General features: G+C 42.2%; 1 protein-coding gene across 2 annotated transcripts in view; it reads left to right on the forward strand.

The window, feature by feature from the left end:
* Nucleotides 1–24,474, forward strand: part of LOC110494607 (contactin-4) — a 113,417-nt gene that overhangs the window by 56,791 nt on the left and 32,152 nt on the right. For both annotated transcript variants that reach the window (XM_036950698.1, XM_021569830.2), the window contains 3 exons: nt 17,958–18,102; nt 22,918–23,044; nt 23,221–23,390. In XM_036950698.1, coding sequence (XP_036806593.1) covers nt 18,048–18,102; nt 22,918–23,044; nt 23,221–23,390 — 352 coding nt within the window. In that variant the 5' untranslated portion in view covers nt 17,958–18,047. The remainder of the gene's footprint in view (nt 1–17,957; nt 18,103–22,917; nt 23,045–23,220; nt 23,391–24,474) is intronic.

Genomic DNA, 24,474 nt, shown 5'->3' on the forward strand with positions numbered 1-24,474 from the left:
GTCGTTCCACTTCATGATTGTGTCCCACTTGTTGTTGATTCTTCACAAAAAAAATACAGTTTTATATATTTATGTTTGAAGCCTGAAATGTGGCAAAAAGTCGCAAAGTTCAAGGGGGCCGAATTCTTTCGCAAGGCACTGTATGTGAATTGATTGCCCCCCATATATCTTCAGAGTTTGTTCTGTTAGGTGACCTAAACTGGATATGTTTAACACCCCGGCAGTCCTACAATCTAAGATAGATGCCCTCAATCTCACACAAATTATCAAGGAACCCACCAGGTACAACCCTAAATCCGTAAACATGGGCACATGGGCACCTTCGTAAATATTATCCTGACCAACTTGCCCTCCAAATACACCTCTGTTGTTTTCAATCAGGATCTCAGTGATCACTGCCTCATCACTGTCAAACGCTCCCTGAAACACTTCTGCGAGCAGGCTTTTCTAATCGACCTGGCCCGGGAATCCTAGAAGGATATTGACCTCATCCCGTCAGTAGAGGATGCCTGGTCGTTCTTTAAAAGTAATTTCCTTACCATCTTGAATAAGCATGCCCCTTTCAAAAAATGTATAACTAAGAACAGATATAGCCCTTGGTTCACTCCAGACCTGACTGCCCTTGACCAGCACAAAAACATTCTATGGCGGACTGCACAAGCATCGAACAGTCCCTGTTATATGCAACTTTTCAGGGAAGTCAGGATTCAATACACACAGTCAGTTAGGAAAGCAAAGGCTAGCTTTATCAAACAAAAATGTACATCCTGTAGCTCCAACTCCAAAAAGTTTTGGACACTGTAAAGTCTATGGAGAATAACAGCACCTCCTCCCAGCTGCCCAATGCACTAGGCTAGGAAACACTGTCACCACCGATAAATCCACGATAATGAGAATTTCAGTAAGCATTTCTCTACGGCTGGCCATGCTTTCCTCCTGGCTACCCCAACCCCGGCCTACAGCTCCGCAAGCTACATGCCCAAGCCTCCCCAGCTTCTCCTTCACCCAAATCCAGATAGCAGATGTTCTGAAAGAGCTGCAAAACCTGGACCCGTACAAATCAGCTGGGTTAGACAATCTGGACCCTCTCTTTCTAAATTTGCAACCCCTATTACCAGTCTGTTCAACCTATCTTTCATATCGTCCGAGATCCCTAAAGATTGGAAAGCTGCCGCGGTCATCCCCCTCTTCAAAGGGGGTGACACTCTAGACCCAAACTGTTACAGACCTCTATCCATCCCGCCCTACCTTTCTAAAGTCTTCGAAAGCCAAGTTAACAAACAGATCACTGACCATTTCAAATCCCACGTACCTTCTCCACTGTGCAATCGGGTTTCTGAGCTGGTCTCGGGTGCACCTCAGCCACGCTCAAGGTCCTAAACGATATCATAACCGCCATCGATAAAAGACAGTTCTGTGTAGCCGTCTTCTCTTCGACCTTGCCAAGGCTTTCAACTCTGTCAATCACTATATTCTAATCGGCAGACTCAACAGCCTTGGTTTCTCAAATGACTGCCTCACCTAGTTCACCAACTACTTCTCAGATAGAGTTCAGTGCGTCAAATCGGAGGGCCTGTGGTCCGGACATCTGGACGCGGTCTATCACAGTGCCATCCATTTTGTCACCAAAGCCCAATATACTACCCACCACTGCAACCTGTATGCTCTCGTTGGCTGGCCCTCGCTACATATTCGTCGCCAGACCCACTGGCTCCAGGTCATCTATAAGTCTTTGCTAGGTAAAGCTCCGCGTTATTTCAGATCACTGGTCACCATAACAACACCCACCCGTAGCACGCGATCCAGCAGGTATTTCTCACGGGTCATTGCCAAAGCCAATACCTCATTTGGCCACCTTTCCTTCCAGTTCTCTGCTGCCAATTACTGTAACGAATTGCAGAAATCGTTGAAGCTGGAGACATAGATCTCCCTCACTAACTTTAAGCATCAGCTATCTGAGCAGCTAACCGGTCGCTGTATGCAGCCCATCTGTAAATAGCCCATCCAACTGCCTACCTCATCCCCATATTGTTTTTATTTACTTTTTTCCTTTTGCACACCAGTATTTCTACTTGCACATCTATCACTCCAGTGTTAATTTGCTGAATTGTAATTACTTTGCTACTATGGCCGATTTATTGCCTTACCACCTCACGCCATTTGCACACGCTGTATATAGACTTTTGCTATTGTGTTGGTGACTGTACGTTTGTTTATTCTATGTGTAACTCTGTTGTTTGTGTTGCACTGCTTAGCTTTATTTTGGCAAGGTCGCAGTTGTCAATGAAGTTGTGAGAGTTCCTGGCCTACCTGGTTAAATAAAGGTGAAATTAACTAAATTAAAATAAATGAAAAACTGCACTTTCCTTTTAGATGTGGGGGTCCTGGACATTATAATAAGATATGCATTAAAACAAATCTCTCCACATTACCATAGATCGTTTCTATGGTGATGTGAGTAGATGCTGTAAGTCTGCAGGTGTTTCAGCCAGTGGCGACCCATGTTTTGAGCCCCACCTGTTTAGCTAAAATACAATTTTGGGGGGCTGTTTTTCATATTATCTTGGCATTAATACGTGTCACATATCAGTTTGCAATTTTTATTTATTTACATTACATAAAAATGAGTTAATACTGCCACATACAAACACGGTCTCTTTTTTGCTATCTTGAGTAAGGCAGCTCCAAAATACAGGTGTTTCTGCCTAGCTCAGTGCTTTCTGTGGTGAAGGGGCAGCCAGCAGAAAATACAGAGCATAGGGGTTGGTAATGTTCTCTTGTTGCGCCATGATTGGCTCAGTGTTCTGTCACCACAAAATCTACAGGGAGAGCTTGAAAGTTCAAGCCCCCTTGGATGCTGCCATAGATTTACATTAGAAGTGCCCATCCAAGGCTCAAGGTAATTGGCCACAGATAAAATGACATTACATCACATTATGTCTATCGTAGCATTATTTGGACTGAACATCATACTTTCAAAATCATCATGAATCAAGTTGACAATCTACTGGCAAATCCTTTTCAATCCTCGTCATATGAAGAGAAATTATAAAACGTATCGGTGCTCATCGTTCATTGGACAACAAGTTGGAAATCGCAAATTCAACAATGAGTGGTTTGAAAGGAATCAGTGGCTAACTGCAAGCGTTGCAAAGCAATCATTATTGCCTGCTATTCGGTGGAGAGGGTGTGTCATCCAAGTCTGAGTTTAAGAGTCTCTTTTCCTTAAAAGGATAAACATTCACACGCAACGTTATGAGCCAGAAAAAGTTGAATACATTGGCCATGCTGTCAATCCAGCATGACTTCTGCCGCGTTCAAAATAACTGGGAAATCTCAAACTCGTAATAAAGAGCTCCGACTAGGAAAATACATTTTGAACTTTCTTCCAACTCGGAATTCCAAATCGGGACATCGGTCCTATTTTTAGAGCTCCAAACTGAAGATCACTGACGTCATGATACGACCATGTTGTTTTCAGAGTTCCCAGTTGTTTTATGACAAAATTTGCCCACAAAATGGACCACCTCGCCACAGCACAATGGTGAGTCCAAATAATGTCTTGTATCCTGCTGCGTAAATTATATATGCAAGGGAGATATGTATACTGTAGCTAAGAAAGTAATACTAGGTGTATGCTGTGTAGTAAGCTGTTAGTAGCACATGTGCCTCACCCAAATAATTTGGTCCCTTTCCCCCTCATAACTTAGTCTACTGTTCTGACTTGGTGGTGCCGATGTCATCATCGAATATTTTAAGAGCTTTCATTGTCTGCTTCTATGGTTATTTATCCTATGGTTCTGACTTAGTGTACAGGGAGAATACTGTACGAATGGCCCATGTTCTAAATTCTGTTGCTGTACATTTCAAAAGTGCGGAACAAATAGTTCTATTGATTATGTCTGTCTTAGCTCGCTCATTAATGTCTTAATCGAAATTACGGATTGCCTCTTATCCGCCCATCGTTCCCTTATGCCATAGTTTGTATGTCTAAATTGTCAGTAGAAGCCATATATCAGCTATGTTTTTTGAAAAGGCAGTAAATGAGGCTGTGTTAACTGTTTCGCTGCCAGACAAAGCTTCATGGTGCTGTAAAGAAAGTTCTGCTGTTGGGACAGCTTTATATAGGCCTTAACAGTTTGTGGGCACTGTTTGTCACTGTTGTAGTGCAATTAATGTATTGTTTAGTGTTGTGGTGTGGCTTTGCTGGCAGGGGTCAACATTGTTGGGGGGTGGAGTATGCACAAAGGAGAGCGGTCACAGTTCATGCCTAATCTTTAGCAGAATTAATCACTCTGTGACATAGCAGAGATGATGGACTCACTTTCCTTTCTCTGAAATACCACTGCTGTCTCCCACATTGTACAGGTGAATGACAGCTGCCATTCCCCGGTGGGACCCACAACCAGGCTGTGTTGACAGAACTCTGTTGCAGCTCTGATGATATAGGGTGATGATGCGTATCAGCAGTTTGTGATTTGAATTTATTTTTTTTCCCTCAGCAGATATTCTCAAAGGGGTGTATTATTTGACTCAGGGCAAAGTATTATTTACAGAAACATATATTTCACCTGACAAAACGAATAAAATGGTTCCACCGACATAGATGAGCATTGCTGTTAGATTTCTCTTGATCTTGACTTCACCTATTCATATCAGTTTGGAATTGCTCCTAATGTCCCTTCGCCCTACTGTAAGAGCTATTTCCTATCTGGTTAGCTGGTGAATGGGGCTGCAGCTCCCTTGCCGGCAAATACATCACTTGTATAAGAAGTGATCAATTGGAGAGGAAAGGGCTGATACAACACCGTTGAATATTTCGGGGCCTGTAATTTGATTCAATGAATTATTCATGGGTGGCCCTGTAATGAATGTAAAAAGAGTTTCCCTATCATTCATAATCTCTGGTGCTGCAGTAATGTGACTCCCTTGCTTTGGGCACTTAGTGTCGTTTCCAAAGGCCTGCTGCTGGATACCTGAGTATGTAAGGAAGGGGTGGAACTAGAGACATTTTTTGGAATGCTGAAAGAGAGGCTTCAAATGTTAACACCTTATATACAAAGACTGAGGATTATAGAAAATATAGGAAAAACCCTGTGCTCAGGGTGAGGATTTTTGATAAAGAATAGAATAAGATGTTGGATATGATAAGGAAATGTCTGAATAGATGGATATCTGAGTTTATCTGGCTGGTTTGCTATTATACAATCTGCTACTGAGACAAGGCTGTGTTCCATTTCACATCGTTAACATACTGTAAAACCAGCACAGATCACAAAGACTAGCAACAATTCACCAGGTAATTATTTTAATTTGATATGAGCGGCAGGTAGCCTAGCGGTTAAGAGCACCGTGCCGGTAACCGAAAGGTCGCTGCTTCAAATCCCTTAACCAACTAGGTGAAAAATCTGTTGATGTGCCCTTGAGCAAAGCACTTAACCCTAATGGCTCATGTAAGTCACTCTGGATAAGAGCGTCTGCTAAATGACTAAAATGTCAAACGGAGCTGTTGATGAGAAAGTGTCAAGACTAAAAGTTCAATCTAGGAAATCATACTCTCCTTGAAACTTTCCATTGTGCTAAAGATATGCCTATGTGTGCTCATTATCACCTAATTTTAGTCATTGAGTAAGATGCAGTAGGCTACAACATGTGCAAGAAAACAAGCTGTGAAAAATGGTGTGTGTCGTAAGCAACTCACTGGAAACAATGGCATGAACCCGATTACCTGCATTTGACTTGCGCTGTCAACCCTTAAAATAGAAAAGCCATTAGTCTAGAGAAGCATAACACCACACTCCAACACTCCTCTTAGCTCAACGGGGAGCAAAATATATATATATGATTGGTTAAGGGTGGTGTTATATTGCACCCAACAGGGAACAGCATACCATATCCATTCACTATTGGAACAAGAGTGGCAGGATTATGCATAGTAATCAGTAATAAAGAATGGCCTTATATTGTTCCCCTCATTACTCTCTATTGGACACAGCCATTCAGATAGAATGAGATGTTCAATATCACTGCTGTTGCTTATATTTATTGGGCTTTTTCCTGTTAGAAATATAATTCTCTCTCTGGAGAACAACCGTTCATCATAATGATTAAGTAGTAAAAGTTGTCTTAAGTTATCTTTTCTTATTATTATTGAGTCTTGGTTCTTTTCACTGAATATGAAATTGCCTAGCAAACAAACACAGACACTAGTTTTAGATGAAATACAGCTCTTAAATAATATGAATTCTCACGAGTTGGATTACATTTAGCCATTTCAACAGCAACTTGCTCAGTGATCCTTTCTAAGACACTTGTTGTGAAATTGCTAGTAGTTTGCTCCTCTGCCTTTTTTCTGATGTTGCGCTGTAGAGTATGCAGAGTGCTTTTTATTAAGGCTGCTGCAAGTGGGGCTCTATCCACCTGCAGAAACGATCTGTCTTTTTGTGTTAGCTTTGCTGGTGTCTGTCATGCTGGAAACCAAATTACAATGAGTAAATGGCCTCTGTATTGCAAACACAGGAATTCAGGTCATTGTGATTGGTGTGTGTGTGTTTGTGTGTGTATCACAACAATGCCTCTTAGAAATGGTGATACCCTATGAAGTAGCTAACAGTTTTACAAAACATTTTTATAGCGTTATACCACGACACAACATTGTAGAAAAGTTAAAAGCAGTGAATTTATTGGCCAGTATTTAACTTTTTAATATTTAGCACTGTATATTCTTACCAAGTTTATTATTATTTTATTCTTACCAAGTCTTGAGTCAATAATGCATATTCCCAGGCAAAATACAGAAATTCTGTCAAACAAACTATGATCTTATCACTGTTTGACATCCAGTCATCCTTTTTCTTCAGGAATTCAAGGACAATCCTTGAATCCTGCCATGGTGGACTGTTGCCGTCACTGGTGCCATAATTGTGCAGAGCCTTGAAGAAGGAATGTTCTCTGTGATCAGGGCTGTACACTGTGTTACAGACTGGTAGCAGCAGCAAGGCACAATGTCTCTCTCTCTCACCAAAGGAAGAGGCTGATTGTGTCTCAGCTCCTGGGGAAGTATAGAGCTCTCTCCAGTTACTCTACGAGTACTCAATCAGTGGGAAACATGGTTGTCAGTGGAGCTGGTGATTTATTGCTTAGTGTAAATGAGTGCGACTTTGGGTGTTTTTTTTCAGGTACAGGAGCTGTGGCTACTGTAATCCCATTGTTCTATGTGATGTGTCTACTGTACAGTGTGTGGGCATGCATGTTTGCGCGTTTATACACACTTTACATTTAGAGATACTGGGCTGTGAATTTTCAACATACAGCAACTGGCGCTGTCCATGGTGCTGATCTGTGTTAGTTACATTATTGGTGATGGCACTTATCGTCTTATCACCGTGTCTGCCTAATCAGAATCTTACTATGTTCTTCCTCTTATACCACACTGTCGGGAGAAGCTCTCTTCACCTCCATGACAACAACCATTTTTCAAATAACAAGATCATTATTTACTTTACTTACCATTTTGCGCCGCTGCTTTTCATAACCCATAAAAGTCTTGTTTTATTTGTATTTATTGGATAGTGATTTAAGCATATGAGTGAATTACTGGGTGACTGTAAGTTCAGAGTGTAAAGATTAATCTGTGGGTTAATTTGAGATCCATCTATTTATATGAACGAATTCTCTTTAGAGCTATCTTCACTCTGTCCTTCACTCTTCGTTGCCTGTTGACTCTGTGAACTCAATGTAGTGTTCCTGTGAATACTAAAATCAAGATGGGATGTAAGTAGGTTTTACTCGTCAATTTTCTCCTCTCCTCTAGCTAGCAACATGTTCACCCATTAGTCGGTGGATGTTGATTGACATCTAGCCACCATAGTGCGGCCTAGCTTCACCTCCCCCATGCCTGGATATGGGTCGACAGTAACCTGAGATCAAGGAGATTACAGGAATGTTTTGGAAAGGTGAGCTATGATATGATTAGGCTATAAATGGAAGTGGATGGACAAGATTTAATTCAGTCTCTACCACCGGTATAATATTTCATAGCAATAATTAAGGTCTGTCCATTGCAACACTGTAGATTCTTAGGTTCCCTTTCCCCCTTCCTCTCCCCTCCTTGACGTTGCAGTTTCACAGAGAAATTGTGTAGTCCAGCCTGGTCCAGATGCTTTATGCCATGATTAACCCTAACAAAATGAGGCTTTTGAAACCCAGAGTGTGTGATTCTGTATACTGGTCTTATTAAAAGGGGTACGCTCGAAAAACATGACTTAATTACCTCTGGCTAGGCTGCTGATGTACATTTTCAGTGGTCACGTGTTTATCTCAGTACTCAGGAACTAATGAAGTGGAACACTGCTCACCAGAGTTCAACTGCATCTTCCTCTCAGTTCCACCTAGTTTACATATCCCACTAGGGGATGCTGCTCATCAGTAATGAACATTAAACCAGCCAATGCATCAGACTAGAATCCAGCCGTGTCGATACCCATACCTCATTGAATCATTTCTTTCCAGCTAGCTATCTTAATCTCGGAGGCCATTGAGGGAGAAGAGGCTCATTATCTATGCCACAGTGTTATTAGGGATTATCCCTGACAGATAGTTTCCCTTGCAGGCACCATTAACTCGGATTCATCCCACTTGGTATTTCCAACACCTGCGACCACCTTCCGCTGGGCACAATAATTATTACAGTTGTATATAAATTAATCATGGGGTTCATGAGCAACATTTTTTTTATTTTTGGACTGTGACCAAGAAACACATCCTCCCCAAAGATTCCCAGGACCTAAGCATCATTAAAACAGAGCTGTGTTATCTGACAGAGGAACAGCGCCAGCTCTCTGTCGTACATTATGCTTACGGGACTCTAGTCTCTGCATCTTGACACTGAGCAAAATCATAGCAGCGATCCATGAGGCAAATGCATACAGTTCCATGAGTTTGACTTTGAGCGCCAGGGGGAGAGGACGTGCTACAGTGAGGAGACAAAAGAAAGTTGATCAGCTTGAAAATGAAACTGGACAGCTGACTAAAGCGAACATAAATTAGCATCGATCATCTGGCAGAGCAGGGACACTAATGACTTTAGGCTTCAGGGCCTTGTTAGACAACCTCAGCAATGGGCTGCAATGGTTCACCTTCCCTCACAATCCCACAAATAGCTATAATTCCTCAGTGAGCCTAGTCAATAGGAATGGCTAGATTTAATGCCACTACTCCTCTACTACACAATTCATATCCATGTACAGTAACACGTTTGGCTGGATCCTAAAGTGCTTTACTGTGTGTTTGGGTTTAAATCAACTCATCCATTAACATGTGCACCACCTGTCTGGGTGATGCAGAGAAAAGAGCACCAGAATGATCACTACTTGATGCAGCAGTTCTTGGAGTTGGAAAATGTGAGGAGTCATTCCAGCCCGTTCTAAACTGAGGGATGATTGGATGGCCAAAATATTATGATCATGGATTTAGTCATGATACAGTATTTAAGGCCCTGACTCTACATCATTACAGTAGGATATACTGTACTTGGAACAAAAGGAAGAGTGACCCCTCTTGGCCAATGTACATCACTACTGTCAGTGAATTTGTTGCACCTTATCTCACTCAGACAGTTTTTGGCAAGCTTGTCTGAATTTAGATCACATTGATTGTGAATGACTCACCACATTAACTGGCATGCATCATTTATTGATTACAAATAGGCGTTTTGGGTAGTTGGCTGGCAAATATTCCTGGCAGGTTCAGAGTTAAACATTTCACACAAACTTAATATAACATAAAATTGTACTTATACTCCCACCAAAGACTGGAGATTGATGGTATTGCAGACTGATGGTATTGCAATGGATAGGGGGAAAAGTCAGTACATTTAGTTCAAATGAATCAAATGTGAGTTCCTTCTATTGTTAGATGTATACTGTTTCAGAGTCAGTTTTTCTACATGAGACAGATACATGACCCCTGTGACTCGAAGGGAAGTCATCATCAACCAAATGTCCTGTTATTGACTTAAAGTATTCCTCCATAGTTGATTGAGACCAATGGCAAGACTGTGGGCAGAATGACAAACAACAAAGCAGGAGGTTAAACAATGGAAACCAAATCAATGGAGATGGCTGAAAAGTCCCTCTGAATAGAAGATAAAGAACCTAATAAATCTCATCTAATTTAATCTCTCTTCTCATCCCTTCTGAGATCTGCTCAACGTGAGCAAGACAAAGAAGCTGATAGTGAATTACAGGAAAAGGATTGCGGAGCACGCCCCCATTCACATCAACGGGGCTGTAGTTGAGCGGGTTGAGCGCTACAAGTTCCTTGGTGTCCACTTCACTAAGGACCCATCATGGTCCAAACACACCAACAAAGTTGTGAAGAGGGCTCGACAATGCCTATTCCCCCTCGGGAGGCTGAAATGATTTGGCATGGGACCTCAGATCCTCAAAAGGTTCTACAGCTGTACCATCGAGAGCATCCTGACGGATTGCATCACTGCCTGGTATGGCAACTGCTAGGCATCCGACCGCAAGGCACTACAGAGGGTAGTGCGTACGGCCCATTACATCACTGGGGCCGAGCTTCCTTCCATCCATCACCTCTATACCAGGTGGTGTCAGAGGATGACCCTAAAAATTGTCAAAGACTCTAGCCACCCAAGTCATAGACTTTTCTCTCTGCTACCGCACGGCAAGCAGTACCAGAGCATCAAGTCTGGGAGCAAAAGGCTCCTTAACAGCTTCTACCCCCAAGCCATAAGACTGCTGAACAGTTAGTCAAATGGCCATCCGGACTATTTACATTGACCACCTTATTTTATTACTATTTATATAATTTTTTGCACAGGCTCGATGTACACGCACTGCAATCTAACCGCACACTTACACATACTACACTGACACTGACACTCCAACACACACACACACACATATACAAACAAACACGCACGGACACACACACACAAAACACACATGCATATTGACTCCACACACACACACATACACTACATGACCAAAAGTATGTATACACCTGCTTCTTCCACACCGAGCTTGACAAACTGTTGCCACAAAGATTTCTGTATGGCCCTTGCTTTTTGCACATTGTCATGATGAAAAAGGAAGTGGCCTTCCCCAAACTGTTGCCACAAAGTTGGAAGCACAAAATCATCTAGAATGTCAATGTATGCTGTAGCGTTAAGATTTCCCTTCACTGGAACTAAGGGGCCTAGCCCGAACCATGAAAACCAACCACAGACCATTATTCCTCATCCACCAAACTTTACAGTTGGCACTATACATTGGGACAGGTAGCATTCTCCTGGCATCCGCCAAACCAATATTTGTCTGTCAGACTGCCAGATGGTAAAGTGTGATTCATCACTCCAGAGGACACGTTTCACACTGCCCCAGTGTCCAACAGCGGTGAGCTCTACACCACTCCAGCCGGCGCTTGGCATTGCGCATGGTGATCTTAGGCTTGTGTACGCCTTCTCGGCCATGGAAACCCATTTCTTGAAGCTCCCGATTTAACATTTATTGTGCTGACGTTGCTTCCGGAGGCAGTTCGGAACTCAATAGTGAGTGTTGCAACCTAGGACAGACGATTGTTATGAGTAATACGCTTCAGCACTCGGCGGTCCCGTTCTGTGAGCTTGTGTGGCCTACCACTTTGCGTTGTTGCTCCTTGACGTTTCCACTTCACAATAACAGCACTTACAGTTGACCGGGGCAGCTCTAGCAGGGCAGAAATTTTACAAACTGACTTGTTGGAAAGGTGTCATCATATTACGGTGCCACGTTCAATGTCACTGAGCTCTTCAGTAAGGCCATTCTACTGCCAATGTTTGTCTATGGCGATTGCATGGCTGTGTGCTTGATTTTATACACCTGTCAGCATTGGGTGTGGCTGAAATAGCCAAATCCACTAATTTGAAGGGGTGCCCACATATTTTTTTATATATAGTGTACATTCACATTCCTTCACACTCTTCACATATGCTGCTGCTACTTTTTGTTTATTTATTTATTTATTTATTTTTATTTCACCTTTATTTAACCAGGTAGGCAAGTTGAGAACAAGTTCTCATTTACAATTGCGACCTGGCCAAGATAAAGCAAAGCAGTTCGACACATACAACGACACAGAGTTACACATGGAGTGAAACAAACATACAGTCAATAATACAGTATAAACAAGTCTATATACGATGTGAGCAAATGAGGTGAGATAAGGGAGGTAAAGGCAAAAAAGGCCATGGTGGCAAAGTAAATACAATATAGCAAGTAAAACACTGGAATGGTAGATTTGCAATGGGAGAATGTGCAAAGTAGAAATTAAAATAATGGGGTGCAAAGGAGCAAAATAAATAAATTAATTAAATACAGTAGGGAAAGAGGTAGTTGTTTGGGCTAAATTATAGGTGGGCTATGTACAGGTGCAGTAATCTGTGAGCTGCTCTGACAGTTGGTGCTTAAAGCTAGTGAGGGAGATAAGTGTTTCCAGTTTCAGAGATTTTTGTAGTTCGTTCCAGTCATTGGCAGCAGAGAACTGGAAGGAGTGGCGGCCAAAGAAAGAATTGGTTTTGGGGGTGACTAGAGAGATATACCTGCTGGAGCGTGTGCTACAGGTGGGAGATGCAATGGTGACCAGCGAGCTGAGATAAGGGGGGACTTTACCTAGCAGGGTCTTGTAGATGACATGGAGCCAGTGGTTTTGGCGACGAGTATGAAGCGAGGGCCAGCCAACGAGAGCGTACAGGTCGCAATGGTGGGTAGTATATGGGGCTTTGGTGACAAAACGGATTGCACTGTGATAGACTGCATCCAATTTGTTGAGTAGGGTATTGGAGGCTATTTTGTAAATGACATCGCCAAAGTCGAGGATTGGTAGGATGGTCAGTTTTACAAGGGTATGTTTGGCAGCATGAGTGAAGGATGCTTTGTTGCGAAATAGGAAGCCAATTCTAGATTTAACTTTGGATTGGAGATGTTTGATATGGGTCTGGAAGGAGAGTTTACAATCTAACCAGACACCTAAGTATTTGTAGTTGTCCACGTATTCTAAGTCAGAGCCGTCCAGAGTAGTAATGTTGGACAGGCGGGTAGGTACAGGTAGCGATCGGTTGAAGAGCATGCATTTAGTTTTACTTGTATTTAAGAGCAATTGGAGGCCACGGAAGGAGAGTTGTATGGCATTGAAGCTTGCCTGGAGGGTTGTCAACACAGTGTCCAAAGAAGGGCCAGAAGTATACAGAATGGTGTCGTCTGCGTAGAGGTGGATCAGAGACTCACCAGCAGCAAGAGCGACCTCATTGATGTATACAGAGAAGAGAGTCGGTCCAAGAATTGAACCCTGTGGCACCCCCTTAGAGACTGCCAGAGGTCCGGACAGCAGACCCTCCGATTTGACACACTGAACTCTATCAGAGAAGTAGTTGGTGAACCAGGCGAGGCAATCATTTGAGAAACCAAGGCTGTCGAGTCTGCAGATGAGGATGTGGTGATTGACAGAGACGAAAGCCTTGGCCAGATCAATGAATACGGCTGCACAGTAATGTTTCTTATCGATGGCGGTTAAGATATCATTTAGGACCTTGAGCGTGGCTGAGGTGCACCCATGACCAGCTCTGAAACCAGATTGCATAGCAGAGAAGGTATGGTGAGATTCGAAATGGTCGGTAATCTGTTTGTTGACTTGGCTTTCGAAGACCTTAGAAAGGCATGGTAGGATAGATATAGGTCTGTAGCAGTTTGGGTCAAGAGTGTCACCCCCTTTGAAAAGGGGGATGACCGCAGCTGCTTTCCAATCTTTGGGAATCTCAGACGACACAAAAGAGAGGTTGAACAGGCTAGTAATAGGGGTGGCAACAATTTTGGCAGATAATTTTAGAAAGAAAGGGTCCAGATTGTCTAGCCCGGCTGATTTGTAGGGGTCCAGATTTTGCAGCTCATTCAGAACATCAGCTGAGCAGATTTGGGAGAAGGAGAAATGGGGAAGGCTTGGGCGAGTTGTTGTGGGGGGTTCAGTGCTGTTGACCGGGGTAGGAGTAGCCATGTGGAAAGCATGGCCAGCCGTAGAAAAATGGTTATTGAAATTCTCAATTATGGTGGATTTATCAGTGGTGACAGTGTTTCCTATCTTCAGTGCAGTGGGCAGCTGGGAGGAGGTGTTCTTATTCTCCATGGACTTTACAGTGTCCCAGAACTTTTTTGAGTTAGTGTTGCAGGAAGCAAATTTCTGCTTGAAAAAGCTAGCCTTGGCTTTTCTAACTGCCTGTGTATAATGGTTTCTAGCTTCCCTGAACAGCTGCATATCACGGGGGCTGTTCGATGCTAATGCAGAACGCCATAGGATGTTTTTGTGTTGGTTAAGGGCAGTCAGGTCTGGGGAGAACCAAGGGCTATATCTGTTCCTGGTTCTAAATTTCTTGAATGGGGCATGTTTATTTAAGATGGTTAGGAAGGCATTTTTTAAAAATATCCAGGCATCCTCTACTGACGGGATGAGATCAATATCCTTCCAGGATACCCCGGCCAGGTCGATTAGAAAGGCCTGCTCGCTGAAGTGTTTCAGGGAGCGTTTTACAGTGATGAGTGGAGGTTGTTTGACCGCTGACCCATTACGGATGCAGGCAATGAGGCAGTGATCGCTGAGATCTTGGTTGAAAACAGCAGAGGTGTATTTAGAGGGCAAGTTGGTTAGGATGATATCTATGAGGGTGCCCGTGTTTAAGGCTTTGGGGAGGTACCTGGTAGGTTCATTGATAATTTGTGTGAGGTTGAGGCCATCAAGTTTAGATTGTAGGATGGCTGGGGTGTTAAGCATGTTCCAGTTTAGGTCGCCTAGCAGCACGAGCTCTGAAGATAGATGGGGGGCAATCAGTTCACATATGGTGTCCAGAGCACAGCTGGGGGCAGAGGGTGGTCTATAGCAGGCGGCAACGGTGAGAGACTTGTTTTTAGAGAGGTGGATTTTTAAAAGTAGAAGTTCAAATTGTTTGGGTACAGGCCTGGATAGTAGGACAGAACTCTGCAGGCTATCTTTGCAGTAGATTGCAACACCGCCCCCTTTGGCAGTTCTATCTTGTCTGAAAATGTTGTAGTTTGGAATTAAAATGTCTGAATTTTTGGTGGTCTTCCTAAGCCAGGATTCAGACACAGCTAGAACATCCGGGTTGGCAGAGTGTGCTAAAGCAGTGAATAAAACAAACTTAGAGAGGAGGCTTCTAATGTTAACATGCATGAAACCAAGGCTATTACGGTTACAGAAGTCGTCAAAAGAGAGCGCCTGGGGAATAGGAGTGGAGCTAGGCACTGCAGGGCCTGGATTCACCTCTACATCGCCAGAGGAACAGAGTAGGAGTAGAATAAGGGTGCGGCTAAAAGCAATAAGAATTGGTTGTTTAGAACGTCTGGAACAGAAAGTAAAAGGAGGTTTCTGGGGGCGATAAAATAGCATCATGGTATAATGTACAGACAAAGGTAAGGTAGGATGTGAATGCAGTGGAGGTAAACCTAGGTATTGAGTGATGAGGAGAGAGATATTGTCTCTAGAAACATCATTGAAACCAGGAGATGTCATTGCATGTGTAGGTGGTGGAACTAATAGGTTGGATAAGGTATAATGAGCAGGACTAGAGGCTCTACAGTGAAATAAGCCAATAAACACTAACCAGAACAGCAATGGACAAGGCATATTGACATTAAGGAGAGGCATGCTTAGTCGAGTGATCAAAAAGGTCCAGTGAGTGGAGAGGTTGGTTGGGGGTCATGGCGATTTAGACAGCTAAATCGGTAGCAAACTAGCATAGGAGCAAGCTAGCATAGGATGGAGGTCTGTTGTTAGCCAACTCTTGCGTTCCGTCAGTAGATTAGTGGGTTTCCGTGTGGTAGAGGGGATCAATCCAAATCACACATACACATTATAATCTACTAGTCTAGTCACTTTACCCCTACCTACATGTCCATATTACCTCAATTATGTAACTTTCAAAATACAGAAATCATACCTGTATGATGCTGCGTTTTGCATCATACGGTGATGATTTCTGTATGATTTCTGTACTTGTAACAATGGTCTTGTAGTAAGCATTTAACGGTAAGGTATACCTGTTGTATTCGGCGCACGTCACAAATAAAATGTGATTTGATTATATTATATATTATTTCTGAAATGTATTGCACCAAATCACATTTTATTGGTCGCATAAACATATTTAGCAAATGTTATTGCGGGTGTAGTGAAACGCTTGTGCTCCTCGCTCCAACAGTCCAGTAATATCTAACTAAAATAACCAAGTTCAACCTAGCTAATTTCCAATTCATTGGAAATTGTTCGACTACAGATAGCAAAACTGTAGTTCAATGCTATGATACTCCCCCACTTAACATATTGCTTGCCTAGTTGGGCCTAAGCTTGCTGTACAAAATTAAAACCCATTCAGTCTGTCTACAAACAGGCTCCTAAAGTGCTTGATAGAAAGCCCAATAGCCATCAACACTATTACATCTTCAGAAACCACGAGCTTCTGAGTTGGGAAAATCTTGTGCAATACACTGACGAATGTCTTGTATTCAAGTTCCTAAATGGCCTGCCTCCCCCTCCACTTAGTACTTTTGTTAACCCAAACCCATGGTAGCAGATCCACAAGGTCTGCCGTGAGAGGTGAGTGTATAGTTCCCTTAAGGAAAAGCAGGCAATCTTCTTTCTCTGTAAGAGCTTCCCATGTCACACTGCCATCAGACACACACAACTGCACCACCTATCACATCTTCACAAAAAACATAAATACATGGCCAAAGGCCAATCAGATTTGTGAACCTAGCTGTGTATTGCAGCTCTCCATGTTGTCTGTAGCTTGTGAGGTGTGGAAACAAAGTGTTTATTTTCTGTATTTTGTTTTGTTGCTTTATGTGTTATGTTGCTCTTTCTGCGTGCTACGTGTTGCTTGTCCTATGTTGCTCTGCTTGTGCTCACTGCTCATTGTTTGTCTGCATTGTTATTGTTATTGTAATTGTTTTTAATAACCTGCCCAGGGACTGCGATTGAAAATTAGCCGGCTGGCTAAAACCGGCAATTTTACTGAAATGTTGATTAATGTGCACTGTTCCTATAAAAAATAAACTCAATCTCAATATTACAATAACAATATTCATTCAAACGTCTCCCATTCAAACATCTCCCATTAGGCCTATCAATACTCTGGTAAATAAATACCTGATACCGGCACAATATAATGACTATTGTTATTGATACCTGACCCTCTGTCTGGAACTGCTGATCAGAGCCTGTAAATGTAATGTGTATAGCAGCAAGACTTTGCTTATAGAATTCACAGCAGTAACAGTTCCCTCATGATTCATAGAGGATATCGTCTCTGTCTGTGTCCGCTCTGTTTTGAAGTGGATTGAATGCCTTTCCACTATGTGGATTGCTCTCTCTAGTTCTCTCAATAGAGGGCTGTTTAATTTAATATGTCTCACCACACTGTCTTATTCCCTGCCCTTTAAAAGTCTCACATCGAACACCTCCCCAGCACATCCTTTTCACTGATATATGGGGAGAGAAATGCATGCAGATCTGTATATGCTTCACATTATTTTCAGTGTAAATGTGTTGAACCAACAATAGTTTGAGAGAAATCTAAACATTGCCTTTGGCAGGGGGGCTGTGCTGCTCATCGGTTGCTGCTGTAAGCCTTGAATCTTTTTTCTCGCTCCCTTGACTTGTGCTCCGGGGAGATATTGTAGCAGCAGAATGTATACACCAAATATCATCTCCCATGGATAAGCTGCTAGCTGCCCCTCAGGCACAGGTTCTTGGCTCTGCTTATTAGATGAATGAATTGTTAATGGCTCACTGATTTTCCTCAAGTTCCAGTTGCATTTTTCAACAGGCTCAGTGTATATTGCAAAAGGATTGTTGCCGCATTGCCCATTTCATCTTTTCTCCTTCCACAGCTAAAAGGAGCAGAGTTTACACAGGAAATATTCTACTCTCCCTGGCAATTGGATGGGAGAAAAGAAAATCTTTGACCTTGGAAATTGAAGATGTTGTTGCCATGGGAACTGTTAATCCTTCTGTCACTCAAGGTCTGCCTTGCTGGTAAGATGGCCCCCAAGTCGCCGTTGATACCACACCTGATCTGCACACTCATCTCTTGCATGTCTGTGTTATCCTTTCCTTATCTCTTCAAAAAGTATCATGCCATTCTCACCCAGGATGCATGCTGTTAGAGATTTACCACTGGTATTATTATTGTGTGTGGATATATGTATGTGTATATATATATATATAATATTTTTTATTTTTTATTTTTTTATTTCACCTTTATTTAACCAGGTAGGCTAGTTGAGAACAAGTTCTCATTTACAACTGCGACCTGGCCAAGATAAAGCATAGCAGTGTGAACAGACAACACAGAGTTACACGTGGAGTAAACAATTAACAAGTCAATAACACAGTAGAAAAAAATAAAAAAAAGAGTCTATATACATTGTGTGCAAAAGGCATGAGGAGGTAGGCAAATAATTACAATTTAGTAGATTAACACTGGAGTGATAAATGATCAGGTGGTCATGTACAGGTAGAGATACTGGTGTGCAAAAGAGCAGAAAAGTAAATAAATATAAACAGTATGGGGATGAGGTAGGTAAATTGGGTGGGCTATTTAACAATAGACTATGTACAGCTGCAGCGATCGGTTAGAATTGGAGTAACTAATGGACAACAACACTTAGGCTTCTACTTCCAGCTTAGACATACTATATATATATATTACAGACACAGTATATATTACATTAGTTATCTTAGGTTTGTTTTTAGTCCAATTCCTCAACCCCTCCAATCTATCTCTGAAGACCATCCCGTTTTGATTTCAATTTCCATATATTTTTTCTACTGTGCTGTTGTGTTTCACAAAAGTTCTGAACCTTTCTATTCTCAAAGTTTCTACAGATTGTAAATTAAAGATAAACATTTTTGCTAATAGTATTGTTATATAACTGATCGATTGACTGACTTTTTAAATCACTCAGTAGTGCTATTTGCAGAGTTAGCTCAAGGTAAATTCTTCAGCCATTCCTGAACCTGCGACCAAAATCAAGCTAGTTATGGACAGTACCAAAACAAATTATCTAATGATTCTGTCTCTTCACAGCAAAATCTACAGAGCTGGGATGGTTGTTATCTCCATATATATAACATTCTATTGGTTGCAAGATTTTTGTATAATTTAAATTGAAAAACTAAATTTTGAATCTGGCGTTGTTTTAGGTGTCATTTCATGAACCATGTGCCATGGAATCGGTACATCAAAAATCTCTTCCCAACTGTTATGCAATCTGTATGGCACAGCTGTCAATTTTTTAGTCCTTAAATCAAAAGTTCCTTACTTTCTCCTCCTTCCGCTTGCCCCTTCCATTTGTTGCAGTAATGCTGCAATTAGTTAGTTGTAATTTTGGATAGAGCAGATATTTCCATATATTTTGGTTAGCTGCATGTGTGACAACTCCACCAGTCTTTTTTATGATATAATTTGAAAAGATTATACCGTTTCTAAACATTGGTTAATTTTTTTTATTTTTTATCATGTGTCAAACTTGAAGTGAAAGTTGTAAAGTTTGTGATTAACTCACAATGGTTTCTATGCTGCTAATATATGTTGTATTTCTCATGTCATATGTCTCACTTTTTACCGGTACTGTATCTCCTTGTACAATGGGATTAACACTTCCTTATCCTTCTATATCTCGCCCTCTGCCAAAACACTCAACACACAACTAACTGGAAGGTCCCAATTGCTAACCTGAATTCCTATTCCATACACCTGAGTGACCTGGTAAAGGCAGAGCTCTGGAGTTTCAATAGAGCCGAGAATCTCCCACACAGTTATGTCATAATACTGTTAGCGTATTATGAACTATCTACAGAAATAGGAGGGATTTGAAGTTGACAGGCATTCCTGACAGATATAAATGGAAGTCAAGCCAAATGTTTACAAGTCATCAGACAAATGTATTTACATTTATACAGTGTATGGAGAAGGTGGCCATTGTGTTGTTTCCTATTCTTCCATCTCCATTGATTTAGCATTTTGTCTTAAGTCAGCACTTTCTCAGGGACACCTATGGATCTAGGCAGCCCGGAAAGGGAAACAGAGAATGAGGACGAGGTAACAGAATGAGGAGAGGGTAAGAAAATGAGGAGGGGGTGACGGAATGTGGAGGGGGGTGACAGAATGAGGAGGAGGGGGTGACGGAATGAGGAGGAGGGGGTGACGGAATGAGGAGGAGGGGGTGACGGAATGAGGAGGAGGGGGTGACGGAATGAGGAGGAGGGGGTGACGGAATGAGGAGGAGGGGGTGACGGAATGTGGAGGAGGGGGTGACGGAATGAGGAGGAGGGGGTGACGGAATGAGGAGGAGGGGGTGACGGAATGTGGAGGAGGGGGTGACGGAATGAGGAGGGGGGGTGATGGAATGTTAAGAAGTCAAAGTTTATGTATTTTCCCATCATTGAGCTTGCATTTACATACATGCATGTATAATTGATATTCAGTGTGCATGTTTAGTTTGAGGAGGGTGACTGCCAGCCAGGGTGACTTCTCTCAAACTTACATGAAGCTTTTCCCAGGTCGAATAGCCCAGCTATAAAAGGTTCATTAATTTATTTCATTTAAAGTACATCGGGAAATGAAGCACCTCCCTTCGAGGCTGGTAAAAAAAAGGAGGCCTTCACCTTAGGCGATGCTTCTCCCCCAAACTCTCATTAGGGTGATGATGCGGGAGGGACTACTTCTCTTTGTCCTAGTCGTCAAGGTTAGAGACCATATTAAATAAAAATAAAAAAAACAGGTGATTTTCAAAGGGGACATAAGAAAATGTGACTGTAGCTGTGAAAAGCCACCAGGATAGTGTACCCTACTGTATGTCTCAACACCAGGATAGTGTACCCTACTGTATGTCTCAACACCAGGATAGTGTACCCTACTGTATGTCTCAACACCAGGATAGTGTACCCTACTGTATGTCTCAACACCAGGATAGTGTACCCTACTGTATGTCTCAACACCAGGATAGTGTACCCTACTGTATGTCTCAACACCGGGATAGTGCACCCTACTGTATGTCTCAACACCAGGATACTGTACCCTACTGTATGTCTCAACTCCAGGATAGTGTACCCTACTGTATGTCTCTACACCAGGATACTGTACCCTACTGTATGTCTCTACACCAGGATAATGTACCCTACTCTATGTTTCAACACCAGGATACTGTGCCATACTGTATGTCTCTACACCAGTATACTGTAGCCTACTGTATGTCTCTATACCAGGATACTGTAGCCTACTGTATGTCTCTACTCCAGGATACTGTAGCCTACTGTATGTCTCTACACCGGGATACTGTAGCCTACTGTATGTCTCTACACCGGGATACTGTAGCCTACTGTGTGTGTCTACACCAGGATACTGTACCCTATTGTATGTCTCTACACCAGAATACTGTAGGCCACTGTATGTCTCAGCACCGGGATACTGTAACCTACTGTATGTCTCTACACCGGGATACTGTAGCCTACTGTATGTCTCTACACCGGGATACTGTAGCCTACTGTATGTCTCTACACTGCGATACTGTAGCCTACTGTGTCTCTACACCGGGATACTGTAGGCTACTGTTTGTCTCTACACCGGGATACTGTAGCCTACTGTGTGGCTCTACACTAGGATACTCTAGACTACGTTATGTCTCTACACCAGGATACTGTAGCCTACTGTATGTCTCTCCACCAGGATACTGTAGGCTACTGTATGTCTCTACACCGGGATACTGTAGCCTACTGTGTGTGTATACACCAGGATACTGTAGCCTACTGTGTGTCTACACCAGGATACTGTACCCTATTGTATGTCTCTACACCCGAATACTGTAGGCCACTGTATGTCTCAGCACCGGGATACTGTAACCTACTGTATGTCTCTACACTGCGATACTGTAGCCTACTGTGTCTCTACACCGGGATACTGTAGCCTACTGTGTGGCTCTACACTAGGATACTCTAGACTACGTTATGTCTCTACACCAGGATACTGTAGCCTACTGTATGTCTCTACACCAGGATACTGTAGCCTACTGTATGTCTCTATACCAGGATACTGTAGCCTACTGTATGTCTCTGCACCGGGATACTGTAGCCTACTGTATGTCTCTACACCGCGATTCTGTAGCCTACTTTGTCTCTACACCGGGATACTGTAGGCTACTATTTGTCTCTACACCGGGATACTGTAGCCTACTTTATGTCTCTACACCAGGATACTGTAGCCTACTGTATGTCTCTACACAATGATACTGTAGCCTACTGTATGAATAGTGAAGACTGTTAGTTCTGTTGGAAGGGACTTTAACCATTGTGCGAATGATAGCTACATTTCAGTGGAGTTAATTAGATTAACATGGGGTAATTACTCTGTTGAATTGGTGTGTTGGCTACAGCTTACCAAAACAACAGACCTGACTGAGCTGCCATGCGTGCCATGGGTATGCCAAAAACAGACTGCACGTTGGTTAGAATTCAAATGGAAAGAGGGAAAACACTAGGATATGTCAGTGTGTTCTGTAAACTGAAGAGTCATAATATGCATGCAGAGCTACAGGGTGTAGAGAATGTAATCAGTTAATTGGCCTCTTGTGTCAGTGTAGTATTTGTCCTCGCTCATGTCAACACTGTGGGCACTATTCTTGTTGCCTAAGACTACTGTATGTATAATGAAACGATTTGGCACATAATTGGGTTTAGGTTCATACAACTTATCATTTGGCCTCAGTAATTCTCCTCGGGAATTGCTTTTACCATTCAGGCATAGTTGTCAACAGCAAGGTAAAACTAAAACAGTTGTGCTCTTTCACTCAGAGAGAAACCCTCGCCATGGACCCGTCTTCAGTCAAGAACCAAGTGACAGCATTTTCCCCTTGAGGTTTGAGGACAACAAGGTGTTCATCAATTGTAAAGCAAAGGGGAACCCAGCCCCATATTATAAGTAGGTGTTTGTCCCTTTAACTTTTTATACCTTTCCTCTTTTTCCCCTCTATCTTCAACTGAGAATACTTTTTTTATCCTTTTGGTGTATATTGTCTCCATTTTCTAAACTCCCGCATCAGTTATATGGAAACATGATAGTGATGAATACTTGTGTTTGTGTGTGTTGCTCTACAGATGGAAGGTTGATGGGAGAGAGATTGACATGGATTTGAACTATAACCTGGTTGAAGGAAACCTGTTGATCAATAACCCTCATGCAACACATCATGGGGGGGTTTACCAGTGTATTGCTACCAATACCTTTGGAACCATCCTCAGCAGGGAGGCCAAGGTGCAGTTTGCATGTGAGTACATCTAGTCCTCTATCTAATACAAACAACAATTCAAGTGAATTTAGACCACTACTCCTTCTTAGACACATTCTGTTTCTCATCGAATGAAGGCGCGATTTGCTGTGATTTTACATACAATTGACTACAGCATAAGCGAATCATTCAGGTTACGAACACAAAAAGTGTTTTTGCTCTCATTCTGTGGTTTAATTTGAAAAGAGACATTATTGGGGGTAATTGCCATGTTGACATGCACTAAGCCTGCAGCTCCATGAGTGATTAGTGTAAGTCTGAATCGTAGCTTGGTTTTAACACTGGCTTAATGTTACACCCTGAGGAGCACATCGTCTGGAGCATTTCAACAACGGAAGGCTACTTTTCTCTTCCTCTCACTCAAATGCACTGTTGAAATTCACTCCCTCTATAGCTTGTGAAAAGATAGATCATTTTAGACTAAAGTTATCCTAAAAATCCATCAACATATTCACATCTCTGGAGATGATACTAAGAGTAACCCAGTTATAAAAGTCCACCGAGATGATCTTCTTTGCTGATTGCTTGTTTATCGTTGTCCCATCTCTAATTGGTAGACCTGGTTGGCTGTTCATGTGTCAGTAGAACATTGATTTATATTGTTTCACTTTACAATGCAGGTTTACTGCCAGTCTTAGCTAATTAACCAATCTAACCCATTACATTAGGGAAATTATAACCAATCTCAGGTGGTAGGGGGTTGTTATATTCATGCAGGTAGGGGGTTCATACTTGATCTTTTCATTTAAATGGTGATAAGCCTTGGATGAGATGAGTTATGACTTTATTATTCGTGATATTTGCCTGTCCCCTCTTGGGATTTGGATGATATTTTCAAAGGTTTGTGGTCCCTAGTGCTGTTTGTTTTTCCTTATAAGGCAGTAGCATTTAATGAAAAGTGAAAGTGATCTGTAAATCCAGTTTAGAGGAAGGTATTTACGCATTTACGCCTCTCCCTGTTCACACGTCTCTGTTGGTATCAGCAGGGAACTAAAGTGGATGAGGTATAATAAAAGTGCATAGAGAGGAAAATGGTCTTCAATATGAAAATGTCCTCCAGAAT

This window comes from Oncorhynchus mykiss, chromosome 17 (genome assembly GCF_013265735.2).
Source record: "Oncorhynchus mykiss isolate Arlee chromosome 17, USDA_OmykA_1.1, whole genome shotgun sequence".
In the NCBI taxonomy this organism is placed as follows: Eukaryota; Metazoa; Chordata; class Actinopteri; order Salmoniformes; family Salmonidae; genus Oncorhynchus; species Oncorhynchus mykiss.